This window comes from Cariama cristata, unplaced genomic scaffold (genome assembly GCF_000690535.1).
Source record: "Cariama cristata isolate BGI_N322 unplaced genomic scaffold, ASM69053v1 scaffold17209, whole genome shotgun sequence".
NCBI lineage: Eukaryota > Metazoa > Chordata > Aves > Cariamiformes > Cariamidae > Cariama > Cariama cristata.
In genome coordinates this window covers 602-19,241 of record NW_009637572.1, presented here as the reverse complement: position 1 = coordinate 19,241, position 18,640 = coordinate 602, and the positions used below count along the sequence as shown (strand labels likewise).

At 35.9% G+C, this 18,640-nt stretch overlaps 1 protein-coding gene across 1 annotated transcript; it reads left to right on the top strand.

The window, feature by feature from the left end:
• Positions 1-4: 4 nt before the first annotated feature.
• Positions 5-18,225, top strand: TRPM7 (transient receptor potential cation channel, subfamily M, member 7; the record flags this gene model as incomplete). Its single annotated transcript, XM_009708395.1, has 19 exons — positions 5-28; positions 607-747; positions 1,316-1,450; positions 2,060-2,340; positions 2,808-3,036; positions 4,268-4,423; positions 4,567-4,710; positions 5,382-5,510; positions 6,486-6,770; positions 7,866-8,040; positions 8,577-8,709; positions 9,584-9,768; positions 10,447-10,579; positions 11,058-11,773; positions 13,873-13,949; positions 16,382-16,471; positions 16,906-16,965; positions 17,460-17,497; positions 18,200-18,225. Coding segments are annotated over 19 exons (3,157 nt in total), but the record flags the coding sequence as incomplete, so codon positions are not given.
• Between the last annotated feature and the right edge of the window lie 415 nt (positions 18,226-18,640).

Genomic DNA, 18,640 nt, shown 5'->3' with positions numbered 1-18,640 from the left:
CTTTCATCTTGTTCGGGATGTCAAACAGGTATGCTGTAAATGTAAAAATCTGACAAATGAGCAATATTAGTTTTCTGGTAATTTCTTATGTTTGACTGTCAATCTTAGGTTTATTAATTAGGTTTTATTGTAAGTAATAAGCTACCTCTACAGACATTCTGTTGTTTCCAGTACTTGCTGTTGTGTGCTTAGTGCCCTGCTGCCAGAAAGATGTTAAACCCAGTGAGTGTTGTCTTTTTCATCTTCCTTGTGATTTGTTTTCCTTCCTGGGGGGACTGAAAGCTGATACTCCCAGCTAGGAGTAATTTTGGATGTTCAAACAACAGACAAAAACCCAGTGCTGGCCCCTCACCCCCAACAGAATGAACATCTACCCTGCTAGGGGAGATCATACAGAAAAGAAGCTAACCTTGGGTTTTTTTTGAAACTGATAAATATTGAGCTGTATAGATGTTTGTGGGATTTTTTGGTTTATTTGGTTTTTTTATCATGAAAAGTTTAATTTGTTTTTTTTTTTATCTAGAGCTGTGATATAATGTGTAGAAACACTCTAAGCAAATTTAAGATTATAATTTAAAAAACTAAAAATACCTTTTGTATTTCTAGGGAAATCTTCCTCCAGGATATAAAATCAACCTGATTGATGTGGGGCTAGTTATTGAATATCTGATGGGAGGAACCTATAGATGCACCTATACAAGAAAACGCTTTAGAGCTATATACAATAGTCTCAGTGGGAACAATCGGGTATGTAGCAGTTGGATTACAAAACATGCTGATTTGTATCTTCTCAATTAAAAAAAACTATGTATTTTGGAGAAAAATTGGATCCATATTGTTTTATTCTTCTTGTCAACCAACTGGATATTTTAAAGGCAATAGTAAGGCCTGTTAGGGCAGCTGGTAACTGTTTTGGGATTGAGGACAAACAAAAGGTTTTGTTCTCCTGCTCTTTATTTTAGCAATCTAAATTCTTCTCTCTTATTCCATCTTTTCCTACTCGTAGGGGAAGAACAGGCACTAAACATGAAGATTCACCAGGGCTTGGGATGCACATATCTCAGCTTCTTGTAAAACAAGTGTAACTGCCTACTTTGTGACTTCTTAAAAAAACCCAAAAACCAAACAAACAAAAAACTTGTTAAATATCCAGTGAAAATTCAGGTTGTTGCTGTTATATAAGTTCATCGCTGTTTCAGTAGCAAAGCAACTGTTTAATTGCTCAACTAAGTATCTAGTTATAAACAGAGGAGTTTATAATGCCTAGTAGGTAAGAGTAAAGAAACCAAACTCCTTCCCCTTATTCTTGTTACAGCGATCTGGGCGAAATCCTTCAAATACTACTCCTCAGATGTGTAAAAGCCATGAGTCTTTTGGTAACAGGGCAGACAAGAAAGAAAAAATGCGCCATAATCACTTCATCAAAACAGCGCAGCCATACAAACCAAAGGTATGGATGTGTGAGGGGAACATGGTGACGTTTATTTTAAGTAGTTAAGAGTGGAGAACCTGTTTCAAATCCAAGTGCCGCTGAAGTGTGAGTAGCAGCAGTTTTACTGACTTTGGTAAAGCTGAAATTTCAGCCTTGCTTTTGTACTTGTTTATAAACTGTCTAGCATGCTTACAGGATTCTGTAAAGCGTGTTTGTCTTTCTGTTTGGCAGTCTTCTGGATAAGCTCTGATGTGTTAGGGAGCAAAAAACTCATCTTTGGCACAATGGTAGCAATGCAGGGGGGACTCACATGGCTTTGTAGAGAGAGCAAGATTTGGCTATGTGTTACCATAAGCAGTCTCCATGGGTTTCCTCCTTTTATATGTGGGTATATTAGTTACTGCTTTTCTTTTGATCTATAAATCAAAGTAATTCAGTCTCCCAGTTATTAAAATGAATTGGACTCAACCGAAGTTTTTGTTCAAAAGTTCCAGCTGCTTTTCAAGTCTGCTTTTTCTGTTTATAATTGTATATAATTTGATATTGGATCACTCAGCATTTTATTTCAAGTTATGTAATGACCAAGTTTAGAGATTTAAAATACAACTTTCTGATTTTATTTTAAAGATTGACACTGGTGCAGAAGAGGGAAAAAAGAAAAGAACCAAAGATGAAATAGTAGACATAGATGATCCTGAAACGAGACGTTTTGCTTATCCTCTCAACGAGCTGTTACTTTGGGCGGTGTTAATGAAGAGGCAGAAGATGGCCCTCTTCTTCTGGCAGCATGGGGAGGAATCCATGGCAAAAGCCTTAGTTGCTTGCAAAGTGTACCGTTCAATGGCATATGAAGCAAAACAAAGTGACCTTGTTGATGATACTTCAGAAGAACTGAAACAGTATTCCAAGTAAATTACATTTATGTTGTTAAAGATCTTTTCTTGATATTGACAATAAAAGTAATGCACTATATATGAACAAAACCTGAACTATTCTATTAGCACTGTTGAAGACAATTCCTTTTGCGAAAAAGATTAAGTGGCACTCTAGTAGAAGTTTTGTATTAGATATTGCTCTCTTTTGAGAGCTGTTAACAAGTCATGATTTCTAGTTAAATTTAAATGACACTGAATTTGGCATTTACTTACTTCCATGTAATTTCTTAGCATGTTCTAACACCTATATGTAGTCTGCATATGTTTTTAATAGAAGTCACAGATTCACACGTTCTAGTTAGATTACTGTACAGAAGGGACAGGTATCTTCCCTTCAGATTGTGCTACTGGGAGTTTGATTGTCCAAGAAAATTCGACCTAAACTCAAGGTCATTTCTATAGATACTAAATTTTGTTCTGTTGGGTTTTCTTCATTCTAGTGAGTTTGGCCAACTGGCAGTTGAACTGTTAGAGCAGTCCTTCCGACAAGATGAAACTATGGCAATGAAATTACTAACCTATGAGCTTAAAAATTGGAGCAACTCAACTTGTCTGAAGCTAGCAGTGTCATCAAGGCTTCGTCCATTTGTAGCACATACTTGTACGCAGATGTTGTTATCGGATATGTGGATGGGAAGGCTGAACATGAGGAAGAACTCATGGTACAAAGTAAGCATTGTTACAGTTTACTGGCATAAAAAGGATCAACGGAATTTATGTTTAAATAGAAGGAAAGCATGTGTTTAAATGTTATTAGTATAAAGCTCTCACAACTATAGCTTCTGTTAATAAATCCTGTAAAAGTCTCCTATAACAATCAAAACAGGAAGTATTTATTGTAAACTCTTCTTTTGACACTCTATTATCTTTTCAAATAAGGTACAGAAATATAGAAGGCAAAAATCAGGCAAGTAGCCTTTAATCAGAGGCTTAAAGAGATCATGTGAATACTAATCCACTACTAAAAACAATTGTGGTAAAAAAACTTTAACAGACAGAAACCCTACTGTAAGAATATAGTTTCATGCATTCTGGCTTTTTACAGGCAGCACATAAGACTTGATGTAGAAAAGCTTTGTGAATATCCTATTTTGCAGGAGGAAACTGAGCAAAAGCAGGGCACAGAATGAAACAAGGGTAGGCAAATCTGGGATAGGTTTTCCAGTGGTGCCCTTCATGATATAGATCAATTAAATGAAAATGGGTGTTGCATGTTTCTTTGAGATGGTGTACCAAAACATAATTGTTGCTAGGAATATAATGAAATAAAACTTTCCTACAAAATATCTACAAGCATCATTTAACTTGTGACCTACTAAAATCCTCTTTGGTAACTCATTAACCATTTTCTTGCTTGCTTTGTAACAGGCTAATGACAATAAATAGCTTTCTCTTACTCTCTTCATCCATACCTTAGCTCATTTTTCTACCATAAGTTGAAAAAAACCTCAAAACCAAACAAAACAACCCGCCCTCCCCACCCCACCCCAAAACCCCCCACCAAAACCACCACCTCCACTTGTATATGCTTTTTAAATACACCTTGACAGTACACAGTTCCAGAGTTTCTGGGAGTGGATTAAAGAATGGAGTGTAAACAGAACATCTCTGGATCTTTGGACTTGGAGTACATTCTTTCTGGTGACTTTTAGTTTTGGAATTTGTTGATACTTCTTCTTTCCTATATCTTTAAGTCAAGGAACACTCTGTATATGTGATCTTAGCCTCTTAAGTGTATATGTAAGTAATACAACTAATTATTTTCTACATTTTTTTTTTCCTCAATAACAAGGTAGTGAGATTTGGATAATACATTTTCTGAAGATATTCTGTGCGTTGTTGTATTCTGATGCTTTAATGTAGCTGTGAACTATTGGCACTTAGTCTTCATCTTTTCCAGGTGATACTGAGTATTTTACTCCCTCCCGCTATACTGCTGTTGGAATACAAGACCAAGGCTGAAATGTCACATATTCCTCAATCTCAGGATGCACATCAAATGGCAATGGATGACAGTGAAAACAACTTTCAGAATGCAGCAGATGACATACCTATGGTAACAGGGAACAGGGGGAGATATTAAGAACAATATTTCTAACTTAAAATAAATAATTGCATTTTTAAATCAAAGCAAGTGTTGAAATGAATGTCCAAAAGCATGTATTTCTGTATGTGAAGTTAACAGTCCTGTTATTTTAGGAGGTGTTTAAAGAAGTAAGGATCTTGGACAGTACTTTAGAAAAGCATGATATGGAGACTCCAGCAAAACCTAAAAGACTTCCAATTACACAGAAATTTTATGCATTTTATCATGCACCAATTGTGAAGTTTTGGTTTAATACGGTGAGTTTTCTTCTGTGTAATGCGTATTTTATTTGGAAATCAGATGCAGATTTTGGGGTTCTTCTCCCAACATGTAGCTCTGTGACTTGAATCAAAGTTTGAGCACTTTTGAAACAAAAACCCCCGTACCTTGCTAAGCTGGAAATGAAAAGTACTTGATTTGGAAAAACTGCATATGCACATGCAGTATTCTGTGGCTTGTTTGGGGTTTTTTTGTTTTGTTTTTTACGTTTGTGATGCTGGCTTTGAGACATAGTACTTTTATTTTTTTAAGCTAAGAGAGTACTTAGCATGAACATTTTTATTCTCGCCTAAGTAATTAATTTCATCAGTTGCTAGCAAGAATGCTATAATCATTTATTAGGCTAAAGTGTTCATGCACAGCTTTGTTTAAATTACTGTAATAGAAACTCTGACATTTGTATTAAGGGAAAAATAGCTGTAATAAGAACAAAGCTTTGCTAAAAATAAATAGCTTATTACAGCTATTTTTCCTCTTCTGAGAAAATGTTTATATCCTCTTATAAATAATAACTTGTCTGCTTAAAGGGGTAAATTTAGTACTGCATTCCTACTTGAAGCTTTTATTTTATACCACATCAAAAGTTTCCATGCACATCTATAAAGAACCCTTCAGTAATTATATGTATAATTTTCATTGCTTTTTTTAGTTGGCATACTTAGGATTCCTCATGCTCTACACATTTGTGGTGCTTGTAAAAATGGAAGAATTACCGTCCGTCCAAGAGTGGATTGTTATTGCTTACATTTTCACATCAGCAATTGAGAAAATTCGTGAGGTATGCCTGTAAAAATCTGAGATTTTAATTTTCTTTGCCAATTAAACCAGTATGCTTTAAACTGTGTTTATGAACAAGACAACCTAAGAAACTTCAAGCATCAGAGTTATATGATGTAATACCTTTGTCTTAAACTTTGGTATAGGCTACTAGTTTAAACAGCAGTGTTTCTTGGCCTACTACTTGGACTTAGCTTGCCTTTCTTCTGTTTTCAATGGGGAAGAGTTGGAGGTCTATTAGAAGGAGATAATTTTTTTTCCTCCTAAATTTCAAGGAACTGGCAGTGACATCCTGGTCTGATTTCTGCCCATGCCTCCCACCCTCCCCTCATTTAAATACCAACACCTCCACCTCCAACTTGATTTTTGTTGTTGTTGAATTTTTTTGTTTGTTTGTTTTGGTATGTATAACTCACTGTCTACAAGTTGTAATGAAATAAAAAACCTTACTTTTCTGAGGGGTGAAATGTGTATTTATTTATTAGTGTCAGTCAAACTCTACCACTATGGAATGACCGAGATGACAAAACAAAAAAAGCTTTATTGAGACAGGATAGCAATGTTGTAGTTGTGATAGCTGGTCAGCAAGAGACTTTTGAGAAATTCTGTAAGAATTTTTAAACGAGAGAGAGAAAGTTAGTTCATTAACCTGGTACCTCAGACCCAACTGAAGAGGCAGAAAGTAGGGCTCATTTTTGTTACAGTAACTGCCTCAAAAGAAAAAAAACAACACCAAAAAAAAACCCCAAACCAAAATTCCTTCATAAGTCATTCAGACAGAGGGAAACGTATGTCGTCTTTGTCCTTGTGAAGCTGACACAGTTAAACACTGGTTTTGATTCCTCAGTGTAAAACAGTTATCCATTTGACTAGATATTTTATTTTTGCAAGTATAAAAATGTTAGTGATTCATGTATTTCAGTGTTGGTCCATGTGCAATAAAAGTGAGCAGAACTGACTTTTATTTTTATTGCAGATTTTTATGTCAGAGGCTGGGAAGATTAATCAGAAGATTAAAGTGTGGTTCAGTGATTACTTCAATATCAGTGACACAGTTGCTATTGTCACTTTCTTCATTGGGTTTGCATTAAGATTTGGAGCAAAGGGGAATTTTGGTGAAAACACTTACAGAGAAAATTATGTCTTTGTTGCTGGAAGAATAACATACTGTCTCAATATAATTTTTTGGTATGTGCGATTACTGGATTTTCTAGCTGTAAATCAACAGGCTGGCCCTTATGTTATGATGATTGGGAAAATGGTAAGTACTACTTCTGTTACTGTTTTTTTTTTTCCCAACTGAAATATGTTATTCTTGCTGCATCCATTTACAGCTTTTCTCAAAGTTTTATTTAGAAAAAGGTTGCTTATCCTGGTGTAATATGTCAGCAGCTTGGTTTGCAGAATTAGCTATCTGGAATATAACTTAATGTGTTTCAAAACAAGCACTGATTAGAAGGCTTCCTTTATTATGGAGCTTTCTCTGTCATGTATCTGTGAAAAGCTGGCAAATCTTCCTTCTCTGGTCTGTTTTGTTCTGAGATGTCAGAGACTTGAATGAATATGATGATGCTTTTTTCTTGATTCATCTAGCATTGCTTCCCTTTTGGGTCTGAGATTTATTTATAGTCTTGGTTTTCTTGCCTTTGTGCTCTCTAGTGCAAGACTTTAACTTGTTTTGTGCCCTAAAGCACTTTGGTGTTTTCCACTATGGGAAACTGGGAATAGATTGTGGCACCGTTCTTGTCTTCTCTCACACAAAACATACTCAAGTTGCTTAAGTTTAAAAATAAATAACTTAGCTTTACTGTCACTGAGCTATTCTAAATGTTAAAAAAATATATTAAGGCTTGACAACTCTATATACGAAGGTGGAAGGGGTGTTTTTCTTCCCCCTATAAAATGGTTCCTACACAGTTGAACTCTGTTATTCCTTAAAAAATGAGCGTATCAAGTTGCTCATTTCTCACTTTAATTTCTTGCAAGAGGCATAGGTTCTGTGTTTCAGCCCTTGGAAGACTACCTCTCTGTTTTGTGCAGCTGTTGAGTGCATTTAGGAAGGAATGTTTCTCAGCTCCTGCTCATCCACGTAATAGGTGTTTGAGTTACAGAGGAAATACTCTCAGTTGCCTTTAGCTGAGGATACTAAAAACTCTGAGAAAGGATAGGAGAAAAAAACAAATGTTTTTTACAGGGTTTGTTACTTAACAAAATTTTCTGACAAAAATATGTGTCCTAGACTCTTTTCCTTATATAATACGTAGAATTCATCAAGCTTACATTGTCACTGTAAAAGTGTTTAAATTGAAATCATAATTATGACCCTGTGGGTTAACTGACGTTTTTGTGTTAATAGGTGGCCAACATGTTTTACATTGTGGTGATTATGGCACTTGTACTACTTAGTTTTGGTGTTCCCAGGAAAGCAATATTGTATCCTGATGAGGCACCGTCTTGGACTCTTGCTAGAGATATTGTGTTTCATCCATACTGGATGATTTTTGGTGAGGTGTATGCCTATGAAATTGATGGTAAGACACTGCAATTTTCATGAAAGTAAGGAGAAAACTTGCTCTAAGATCTTCTCTAGGTCTTACAAAATTCTAATTTTATGAAATGAAATGCCTAGTATTGTTGACATTGATTCCATTTATTGGATTATCTCCTCTTTGTTGGTTGCAGCTGTATAACTTCTTGACTTGACTTTTTCATTATCCTTTATAAAGCTTGAATGGCTTGGAATGAAAACTCTGCTTATCCTAGCAAGATTTTGGAATTTTCCCTCCACAGCGGTCATTCCAAAATTTTGGCTGTGGTGGAGTATTATGCTTTTTTAAAATCCAATAATATGGTTATACCATAGTATTAACCTGAAACTTTATCTCCTGTATTTTTCTACCATGTTCCTAAATGCAGGGAGACATTTTCAATTGCAGAATCAGTGCATGGTAGTTGGTTGTTGCAGTCTCTGTAGTTGATTATTTTTTTTTTTCCCCCCCTATCTGTACCTGCTGGGAGTTCTAAAAGTTGTATGTATTTTCTCTGTATGTTTTTTTTCCCAACATAGTATGTGCAAATAATTCTGATGAAAAAGTTGCTCATCTCTGTGGCCCAGGAACATGGTTGACCCCGTTTCTTCAAGCTGTCTACCTCTTTGTACAGTACATAATTATGGTTAATCTCCTTATTGCATTTTTCAAGTAAGTGTATGAATAATCGCTAATTTTTGCTAATCCTTTGGTTTCTATTTCACTGCAATAAGATGACAAGATAAGAAAAACTGATGCCAGTTCAAAGCAATCCCATTTGCTATTTGCTGGAAGTATTTTCAGATTCTAAGGCTGCTCTTTGTCTTCTCCTTACTGCAAGCCTATGACTAAGTAGGGAAGCGTGTGATGTGACTGGTATGTGTCACATCTATGAGGCCAGGGGAATTGGAAGTTTAAGCGAGTTTGAAAGCATTTTGTAACTTTTCTTTGTCAGAAAACAAACAAAATTGTTTCTTCATCTGTATATTGACTGTTATTTCTAAATTCATTTAACGTTCTCTAGTCGGTTGAGTTGAATTGTAGGAGAGTAAACTGAATTTTGCAGTTCTCTGCAACTGTTTGATTTATGGGAATAAGCACCTCACTAATGCTGAAGAATGGCAGACTGTAGAATTAACATGGTTGGTTATAAAAATCTGGGTATAGTTAGAAATTTTTTTTTTTTGCAAACTTGAAGTTTGATCCCAGTGTTATTCTATTTCTGAGGAAAGGTACTGAGATGTTACCAGATGAGAAAATTTTTTAACCCTCTCCTTGCTTTGGATCATGTTTTTTTGAATGTGTTTCCAACTTCCATGAAAATAATTTTGCAGTAAAAAACAAGTATGTGCTTTTGTCTCTTACTTAACTAGATTCAGAATTCAAAACTGCTATCAAAGTGTTAAAAAAACACAAACAAAACAAACAAAAAAACAAACAAAGCAACAAAACAAAAGAAACCCCGAACAACACCCCCACCCCCTCCCACCCTCCTGCCACCCCAAAAACCACCTTGATGTGTTAATACTTTTCTGTTCCCTTTCAGCAACGTGTATTTACAAGTCAAGGCAATTTCAAACATAGTGTGGAAGTATCAACGCTATCATTTCATTATGGCCTACCATGAAAAACCTGTTCTGCCTCCACCACTTATTATTCTTAGCCACATGGCTTCCCTGTTCTGTTGTATATGTAAAAGAAGAAAGACAGACAAGACTTCAGATGGGCCAAGTATGAACAGTTGTTATGCAAAAAATTGCAGTAGCTTTTTTGATATGATTAAAGCAAACTGTCAGAAAAGTGCTATATTCTTGGTTATAATGTGTATTCTTAAGAAAGTCAAAGTAGATCTTAATTTTCTATATTTTTTTATATTAAGGCTCTAATTCTGTTCGAAGTCCCAGTGTTTTTATGAATGGTATAATGCACAGCTCCTAGAAATCTCCAGTCAAACTAACTTACAACAAAAACAAACAAAAAAAATGAGATCAGATTTACTGTTAGTGTTAATGGGGGGAAGAATTTTTTTTCTTTCTGGAAAACTTCTGTTCTTATTGGAAACCCTTTGAAAATTTAAAAAGGAAAAAAAAAAAGTTCCACAGATGATAAAATCCAGCTAAGGATTCTAGCTTCTGCCTCAAAGAAAAAGGGATTGGAGGGTTTGGAGTGTAAGGAATAATAATATTGTACACAGATCCTCTCAGAATTACTGTTTTGATTTTTATTTTAGTGGAAATTTCTGACCTTGAACTTTTTTCTAGCAAGGAGAGAGGAAGGGTCTTAGGTGTCGCTGTTGTTTTTTGTTGGTTTTGTTTTTTAACATTCTTTGTAAAGTTGTGGCTATTAGTTTCTAGCACCTGTACTGCTTCATGACATATGCATCTTCTTCACTGTTTAATCTCTCTATAGAACTCTTCCTGACAGAAGAAGACCAAAAGAAACTTCATGATTTTGAAGAGCTGTGTGTTGAGATGTATTTCAATGAAAAGGATGATAAGTTTCATTCTGGAAGTGAGGAGAGGATTCGGGTCACATTTGAACGGTAGAATATTTACGAATAAAATTTCTGAATAGAGAAGCTTAGGACTTTTGCAGGTTTCTTAATGTGTTTTAAGGGAGGTAAAATGCAGCTCAAGAACGTAAGTATTTTTGCAAGCTTTAGATGTTGTCTTTCCATTGCTGTGCAGAAAGTAATAATTTGATTGATGCTTCCTGATCTGTAGTAGCACTCAGTAGGCTGAGGCAATGGTATTATTTGGTTTCTCGTGGTATTTTAATAGACTGATTGATAGATTTGAAGAAATGCTGTAGGCCCTCTATTGATCTGTATGTTAATTCTGTGATTCAGAAGTATGTACAAATGTATTACAAAACAGTCCAATACTATAGCATATACATACGGTCTCGAAATTTCAGAGTTTTTTTCCTTATTAATTGGGCAGAAAGGGTTGCAAATATGTTTCTTTTGCACATTGAGAAAAATATCTTTCATAGCTACTTTATAATTTGATTTTTCTTAGGGTGGAACAAATGTGCATTCAGATAAAGGAAGTTGGTGATCGTGTCAACTACATAAAACGGTCATTACAGTCTTTAGATTCACAGATTGGCCACCTACAGGATCTCTCTGCTCTAACTGTGGATACTCTGAAAACACTGACTGCACAGAAAGCTTCAGAAGCTAGCAAGGTTCATAATGAAATCACACGGGAATTGAGCATTTCAAAACATTTGGCACAAAACCTCATTGAGGATGGCTCTCTCAGATCTTCTGTGTGGAAAAAGCACAGCATTGGAAATGTCTTCGGTTCTTTTCCACAAGGAGGCCTTGAAAGTAATAATGCTTTACTCTGTAACATTTCTATACGTGATGAAAAAGAAGTCCAATATAAGACAATTGGTCAGGAGTTAGCTCCGGTTCCCCGAAGAGAAGAAATAAACTTCGAAGAGGCAGGTTCCTCAGGCAGTGCCTTATTTTCAAATGCTGTTTCCCCTCCAGAACTTCGCCAACGAATACAGGCTGCAGAGATCTCAAAATCCATTAGTAAAAGTAAAAAATTAGGGAATTCATCCAACAGCATGCCACACGTAACGTCCCCAACAGCCAAATTTTTTGTTAGCACTCCATCTCGGCCCAGTTGCAAAAGTCAGCTGGATTCTTCAGCAAAGCATGAAGAGACTGTTTTCTCTAAGGCTACAGAAGGAGATAATAATGTAGAATTTGGTGCATTTGTGGGTAAGTATAACAAAGTAGATTCTGAATGTCCTGAAGTCGTTATTAGCTGCTCTTATCCTCTTGCTTCTGGCTCTGCTTGCCTTGCTTTCGCCCAACCTTATGTTGAAAATGGAGGATACGTTAATTGTGGTTTTATTCATGATGAGAGTGACACTAATGATAACTACAGCTGCAGAGTTGACAAATGTGATCACCAGTCCTCTGTCAACTTATCGAAGAGCAAACCCCAAACGAAGTTCTCTTTGTCAACTGGCGACTTGACGTCAACAGTCAACTTTGGCGGCTCACATGGAAAATTGAATATTAAAGATGAACTTTCCAAAAGTCAGCATGCCCATGCAATGGAACTACAAAACCAAGATTTATGTTCTAACATCCTTATGGGACTACTTCATAAACTGTGGACCAAATCTAAGCCACAAGGTTTGACTTATCAAGAATTGTATAGTATTTTGGGTGTATTCCGGTTGCAGGTGACTTTATTCTTCCATTTTGCTTTGCTTTTTTTTTGCTTTTAACATCTCTAATTTCCCTATGTTGCTTTAATTTTGTTTTACTTAAATTATCATTTCTTTATAATTCTGTCACATAGACAATATTTTTCTGAAAAACATTAGCCAGTTGTTGAGTATAGCAATTTTGTGCAATTAGCAGCTCTACAACTTGGTTACAGGCATTGTAGACAAACTTTTTGTGACTTATTTTAAAGCTCCTACCTTCTCATTGCATAAATAAAAAATATTGTCTATTTCTTGACGTAATTACAGAAGACTTCCTAGGCTGGTGGAATCCTGGACCAATATCTTTGTGGTATCTGTGTCAAGCTGAGGGATCCTCCTATACTATGTTTCTAAACACTGTTATAACTGGGATCTTCCACTGTTGCCTATGCTAACATATCTTTTGGCAGTTGTTTTGGAAGCTTCCAAAGAAAGTCCATTTATTAAATGCAGCACTATGCCTCCCCTCAAGTTTTACTTAACAGTAACAAGTGCGTGGTTTTGGTTAGAGTTACATACATATTTGAATGGTAAAACAGTGGCAGATTCATTGCAAAACACAGGTGTGGGTTTACTAACTGATTTCTGTAAAGTAGATAATGCTTTAAGTACACTTAGTGTGTAGCAGAAGATCACAATCTGGAATTGCCAGGCTGCCTCCAGAGGTGCTGTCTTGCCCCAGTTGTTCAGGGATGTCTTGGTGTTTTCCAAAGGTTTGTTGAGGATGTAAAAATTTAAATATTTAGACAAGATTTTATTCTACTGCTGTGAAACTTGGAGTTCTAAGAAGTTACCTACATGCACTAGCATTTTTAGATTTGTGTGTGTGTAGGAAGAGTATCTACACATTTGTACACTCACTAGGTATTTGTTTATAATTTTCTCCTGGTTTAAAAGAAGAAAACTTTTTTAAATTCAGAAAGCAAGACTAAACAGAAATAATGGACAGTGGTTGTGTAACTCTAATCTTCAAATCTGTTTCACCACTAATAACTTTGAATACTAACTATACTTATATTACTGGAGCCAAATTTTTAGTGTACGGTTCTCTGACATCTCTGGCATTTAGAACATACTCTTCATTCTTACTGTCCACGTTTTATAAGACTTGTGTGATACAGTGCAGCTTTCCATCGTGAAGCCAAGTAGATTTTTATCCATTATAAAGACACATGCTTGGTAAAATTCTGAAAAATATTTCTTGCAACTGGGAGGATGAAGGGTATATTGTAAAAGCTACCTCAAGAAAACTGTCTGCTTTTCCTTCATTTGTCACACATATATAAAAATACTGTAATTCAGATGGCCCTGTTGCTTTCATGTGAGGAGCATATGCTTGAGTAAAATTTTAAAATGTTTTACTTTCTGAATTGTGGTAATCCATGCCTTAATGCAGGAAAAGCAGTAGTTTAATATTAATGTTTTGTTACACTGATTTTTACTTCAGGGTGTTTGGAAAGTCTTCTCCAGTGCAAACAGGCACAGAGAACTTAGATGGTTTGTAATCCTTTGCTATGGTGATGCAAACTATTGGCATGGTCAGAACATTGGAGGTTGCTGTTGATTTTGAATACTCTTTTTGAATTCACTGTGTCAAAGGTCACAGAGACAGCATGGAGTTACAGCGGTTTAAAGAAGCAGCATGCAAAATTAAAGAAAGAAGCGCTGATATTGAGGTAAGCATGGAAGACTTTGTCAAACGTGTTAACAGGGCAAAATTTTTTTTTTAACTGTAACTTCACAGTACGTTTTCAAAAAGTCTAAGAGCAAATATAATCGAAGAACTTGCAAAATGCATCCTGGAAGGAATGTGTATCTGTGTTGTGATTTGTAAAAAAAACCAAAACCAAACCAAACCAAACCAAAACCCCAAAAACAAAAACCAAAAATGTAGTGAAAACTCATGCAACTGTAACTACACAGGTACTGTTGCTTCATAATATGATACTAATGAAATATTAAACAAGATCTGAAGTTGTGAAAGCTGAGATGACTACAACTGTGAATTAAGATAAAATTATGTATCCCATAATTAGTGTTTAATGAAGCTTTTGACACTCATGAATTTGAAGATCAGCATTGAGGAAGATTTCAGTGATTTACATGATATTTTATAGAGCAAGATGATAGTGTATATGATTTTAAAAAGTGACAAAATTCTTCATTATGCTTCCAAGAAGAAAAGGTCTTCCTAATAAACTTGTCATAAATTAAAATGATGTATAATTTCCATTTTCTTAAAGAATAATAAAAATAACTAAACGGAAGGTGATTAATCATAACAAACCTGTCCTCCAAGTGTTATAGTATATATAAAAAAGCTAGTTTTCTCACTGTAGCTGTTAAGATAAGTTAGTAAATACAAGTTACCATTTGCAGTTACCCCTCATTTAGGGGAGAATCTGACTTGGGAATTGCGTTATGACCATTTGCAATGTCAGTGTTCTGCAGAGTTGCTCCTTCTGGACCTTCTGATAAGTATAACGTGTGACCAAAAAGCTTTGTGTGTGTAGTTTTGGCATGGGTTTTTTGGTAATAATGTTTACAATTTGCTTTGTTTTTTTGATAGGAGCAACAGGAAGACTTCAAAAAAGCTATATTGGAGGGTATAGAGACAACCAGACTTCAAGTAAGTAAGGAAAGTTTCCTTTATTAGAGACATTATTTTCACCAGATACCGAATGTATTCTTTACAGTGAAGACAGAGAACTGTTTTCTTACATCATTATCTGTAAGTAAACTCTGGTCATGATTTAAAAAAGGCGGGGGGAAGCTGTACAGTTGAACCTCTGTACAAATACAGCTGGATGTCTCCCTGACGTAGGTCTAAATAGTTCCAGTGTTTGGGATACAAACTCCAGTAGCATTTCCAGACAGTACTGCTGTTCTTGGACGCTTAGTAATAGAGTTGTCCCATCTTAACTGGTGGGACTGGTTCAATTCTTAACCTTTCATGTAGGCACTTCAGTCACCGATTGTAAGATGCTGAAGATGTATGCTGAACACTGAAATGCATATACACCTAAAAATGGGTCTTCAGAAGACACTTTCAGCGGTGCATTGTCTGTGTTGCATTCCAGTGAAGTATTTATGTTTAGGGATGTAAAGAAATAGTCTCTCTCATACATAGATATATATATAGAGAGAGAGATATTATATATTTATATTTTATATATAGAGAGATAGAGATATATATATACACACACACATATGCACATTTTGGACACACATACATACACAGAGGTGTGTGTGTATGTGTTTGGGGGGGATGTGGGGTGTGTGTATTCCTTAAGAGGGAAGGGTGGAAAAGGGTGGTGACAATTTCCTAACTGTTGTAAATCTTGGAATCAAAAGCAGGGCATAGCATTCCAAGTTCTAGTTTTTTATTCTTCAGAGTCATGAATCTGTATGTTTTATTCAGGTAACCATTGGAATTAATAGGCTGGTTGTGAGGAATGTTACAGCCCTGTGCCAGTCTACACGTAGTTCAAGTTTGTGATGAAACTGCCTTTCTCCTTTTTTGCAAAAGAAATACTTTGTTGTCAAAAGCTGACCACTTCAGTAGATATTTGGAAAGTATGTGATTATTATTAAGGAATACATCCATGAGAAATTCCGTTCATAAACTCTAAGTTTTTATGTGGCAAGACTTCTCTAGATTTTGTTCCTATTTTGAGTGGGTTCAAACTGAACTGTAGTTTCCACCAGAGCCACATTCTTAAATGAGAATTGATAGTTAATAAAGGCATGTGACAGGATAGCCAAACTTGGCGCCTGTAGAGATGCAGTATAATGTACATTTCTGTAGTTGTATCCTATTGTAATGTTCTCTTTAAAAGAACTTTCAGTGTTAGTCAGTAATATTAATATGTACCTGAAAATGTTAAGAGCTAATGGTTACTGTGAAGAGCATTTTAACTGAATTATGCACTCAACTTGTACGTTTTTGCGCAGCAAGGTATTTGAAGGACATCCAGAAGTTTAAAAAAAAAAAAAAAAAAATCCTAGATAGTCCTAGAAAAGAAAACTGGGCAGATTCTGTGCCAAAAGAGTCGTAGTTGAAAACAATGATAATGATGACTAATGATATGTGTATTTCTTTCCTTAGGGTCTTCAAACTGACTGTGGTCTAAGACAATCTAGTTCTTGCGGTGGGTTTACTGACCCTCTGGCAGTCCATTCAGAACAACGTAAGTGGGTCATATTTTCAGGTGACCTAATTTTATCTCTAAATTGTGTTCACAATGCGTATTCTAAGAAGATACAAAGGAAACATTAAAAGTTAAAGCATCTTGAAGTGTTTTCATGGTTGATGCTGCTTTAATCTGCTCCTGTGGTGCTACTTGAATCTGCTCCTGTGTCTCACTGTAGTTCTTCTAGTGATGCCAGCTTACTTCTGTTACCTTGTCCTTGCCACAGATAGCTAGAGGCATAAAAAACTAAGTGATCTAGTCAAGATTCTGCTGGAAACTTGTAAAGATCAAATAGTTGTGGATTAGGCTTTTTTTTTTTTGAGAGCGAGCCACATTAAGCTGTCTAGTTGCTCACTCTGTTAGGAAATAGGTAAATAACAGTGACACATGCCATTCTGTGTCCAGTTACAAATCTCTTTCATTTGTAGTATACAGCAAGAGTAGAAGAGCATCGAGCGAAGACACTCAGCAAGTAGACTCTAAAGCAGCCTTACTCACGGTTTGTATCCGCCTCTTTTGTTGTTGTTAAGCAGAACTAGAAACTGAACAAACAAAGGAGAAGCAACAGATTAATACCGATTTGTGGACTCATTTGTTGAAGGAGGCAATAGAAGGGGAGGTGTTTTGACTGAGGGAAGAAGTTGTGCATGTTCTCTACTACATATTGTGGATATTCTCTTTATGAAAACATATGCTGCTTCCCGTTCATGGAAAAAACACAACTTTTTGTTTAAGAAAATAATTATTTATATAATCCATATAACAGTAGTGAATATATAGCCTTATCTATTCTTTTAATTGTAGTTACCATTCCTCAGTTGTTTGAGTCTTTCCATTCAACTGCAGTTCAGTACAGCCTGGTGAAGTATTTCCAATAAACAGGCTGTACTGCAAGATCTTGAAACACATTACCACCCCAGCTCCGATTAAATATACTATGTTTTCCTTACAAAACTGAAATCTTCTTTTTTTTTCCTCTCCTTTGTTTTAAAGGATTGGTTACAAGGTAGACCTTCAAATAGCAGTCAAATGTAAGTAAACTTTCTACTAAAGAGCAATTTTATTACTCCGTATTTTGATTTGTTTTTCTTCTTGGTTGTTGTCTTTGGCTATAGTGGTATTCAGTTGCATTGAATGAAAAAAACAACGTTTAAGGGTTTTTTTTTTTCTAATAAATAACTGAATGTGTTCACTGGAATGCTTTGACAGGTTCTATTTAGATTAATGGGGTCACATGTCAGAGGGCAAAACATGCCTTTAAATGAAAATGACTGTGTTGACACTTATAAGGAGCTAGCTTCCTGGTAAAGGTCTTTACCCAACCTTTCAAACTGTAAACCTTCTCTGAAATTATGCAGACATTGCTCTTGTTAGCAATTATCCCCTGAGTTAACTGTTAAATCCATTACCTTATTAATCTGATAACAGAAGGGTAAGCTGTTGTGAACAAGTTTTAATTAAAGCACCTCTGTGGGAATGAGCTCTTGTGATGCAAACTTTACATGATGTTGTGCGTGACTTGGTGGTATTTAAAGTGTAGCTCTAAAAACATGAGGTTACTCAACAGCCTTCTATTACTGTTTTGTAATTAAGAAACCTCTGCTGCCCTTGAAAAATAGGATAAAAGCAGTACTGTGAGGTTAACAAGGTGACCCAGCATGATGTGTCAAAATCAGTGAATACAAAGTAAGTTTTTAAGAAGCAATGACTGTTGGTTTTGTGACATTTCACAGGCCATCTGAAGAAGATGCATTGAATGGTAAGTTTGTTTCTGTTATAAATAAGCTGGGCTCTTTTCATATAAGCAACTGTTTGGGTCTTGTATGAGAATATATTTAACTACTCATAGAATCACTGAACTGTCGGGGTTGGAAGGGACCTCTGGAGATCACATAGTCCAGCCCCTCTGCCAAAGTAGGTTCATTTATAGCAAGTTGCACAGGATCACATCCAGGCGGGTTTTGAATATCTCCAGAGAAGGAGACTCCACAACCTCTCTGGGCAGCCTGTGCCAGTGCTCTGCCACCCTCAAAGTACAGAAGTTCTTCCTCATGCTCAGGTGGAACTTCCTGAGTTTCAGTTTGTGCCCGTTGCCCCTTAACCTGTTGCCAGGCACCACTGACAAGAGTCTGGCTCCACCCTCTTGACATCCACCCTTAAGGTATTTAATAAGC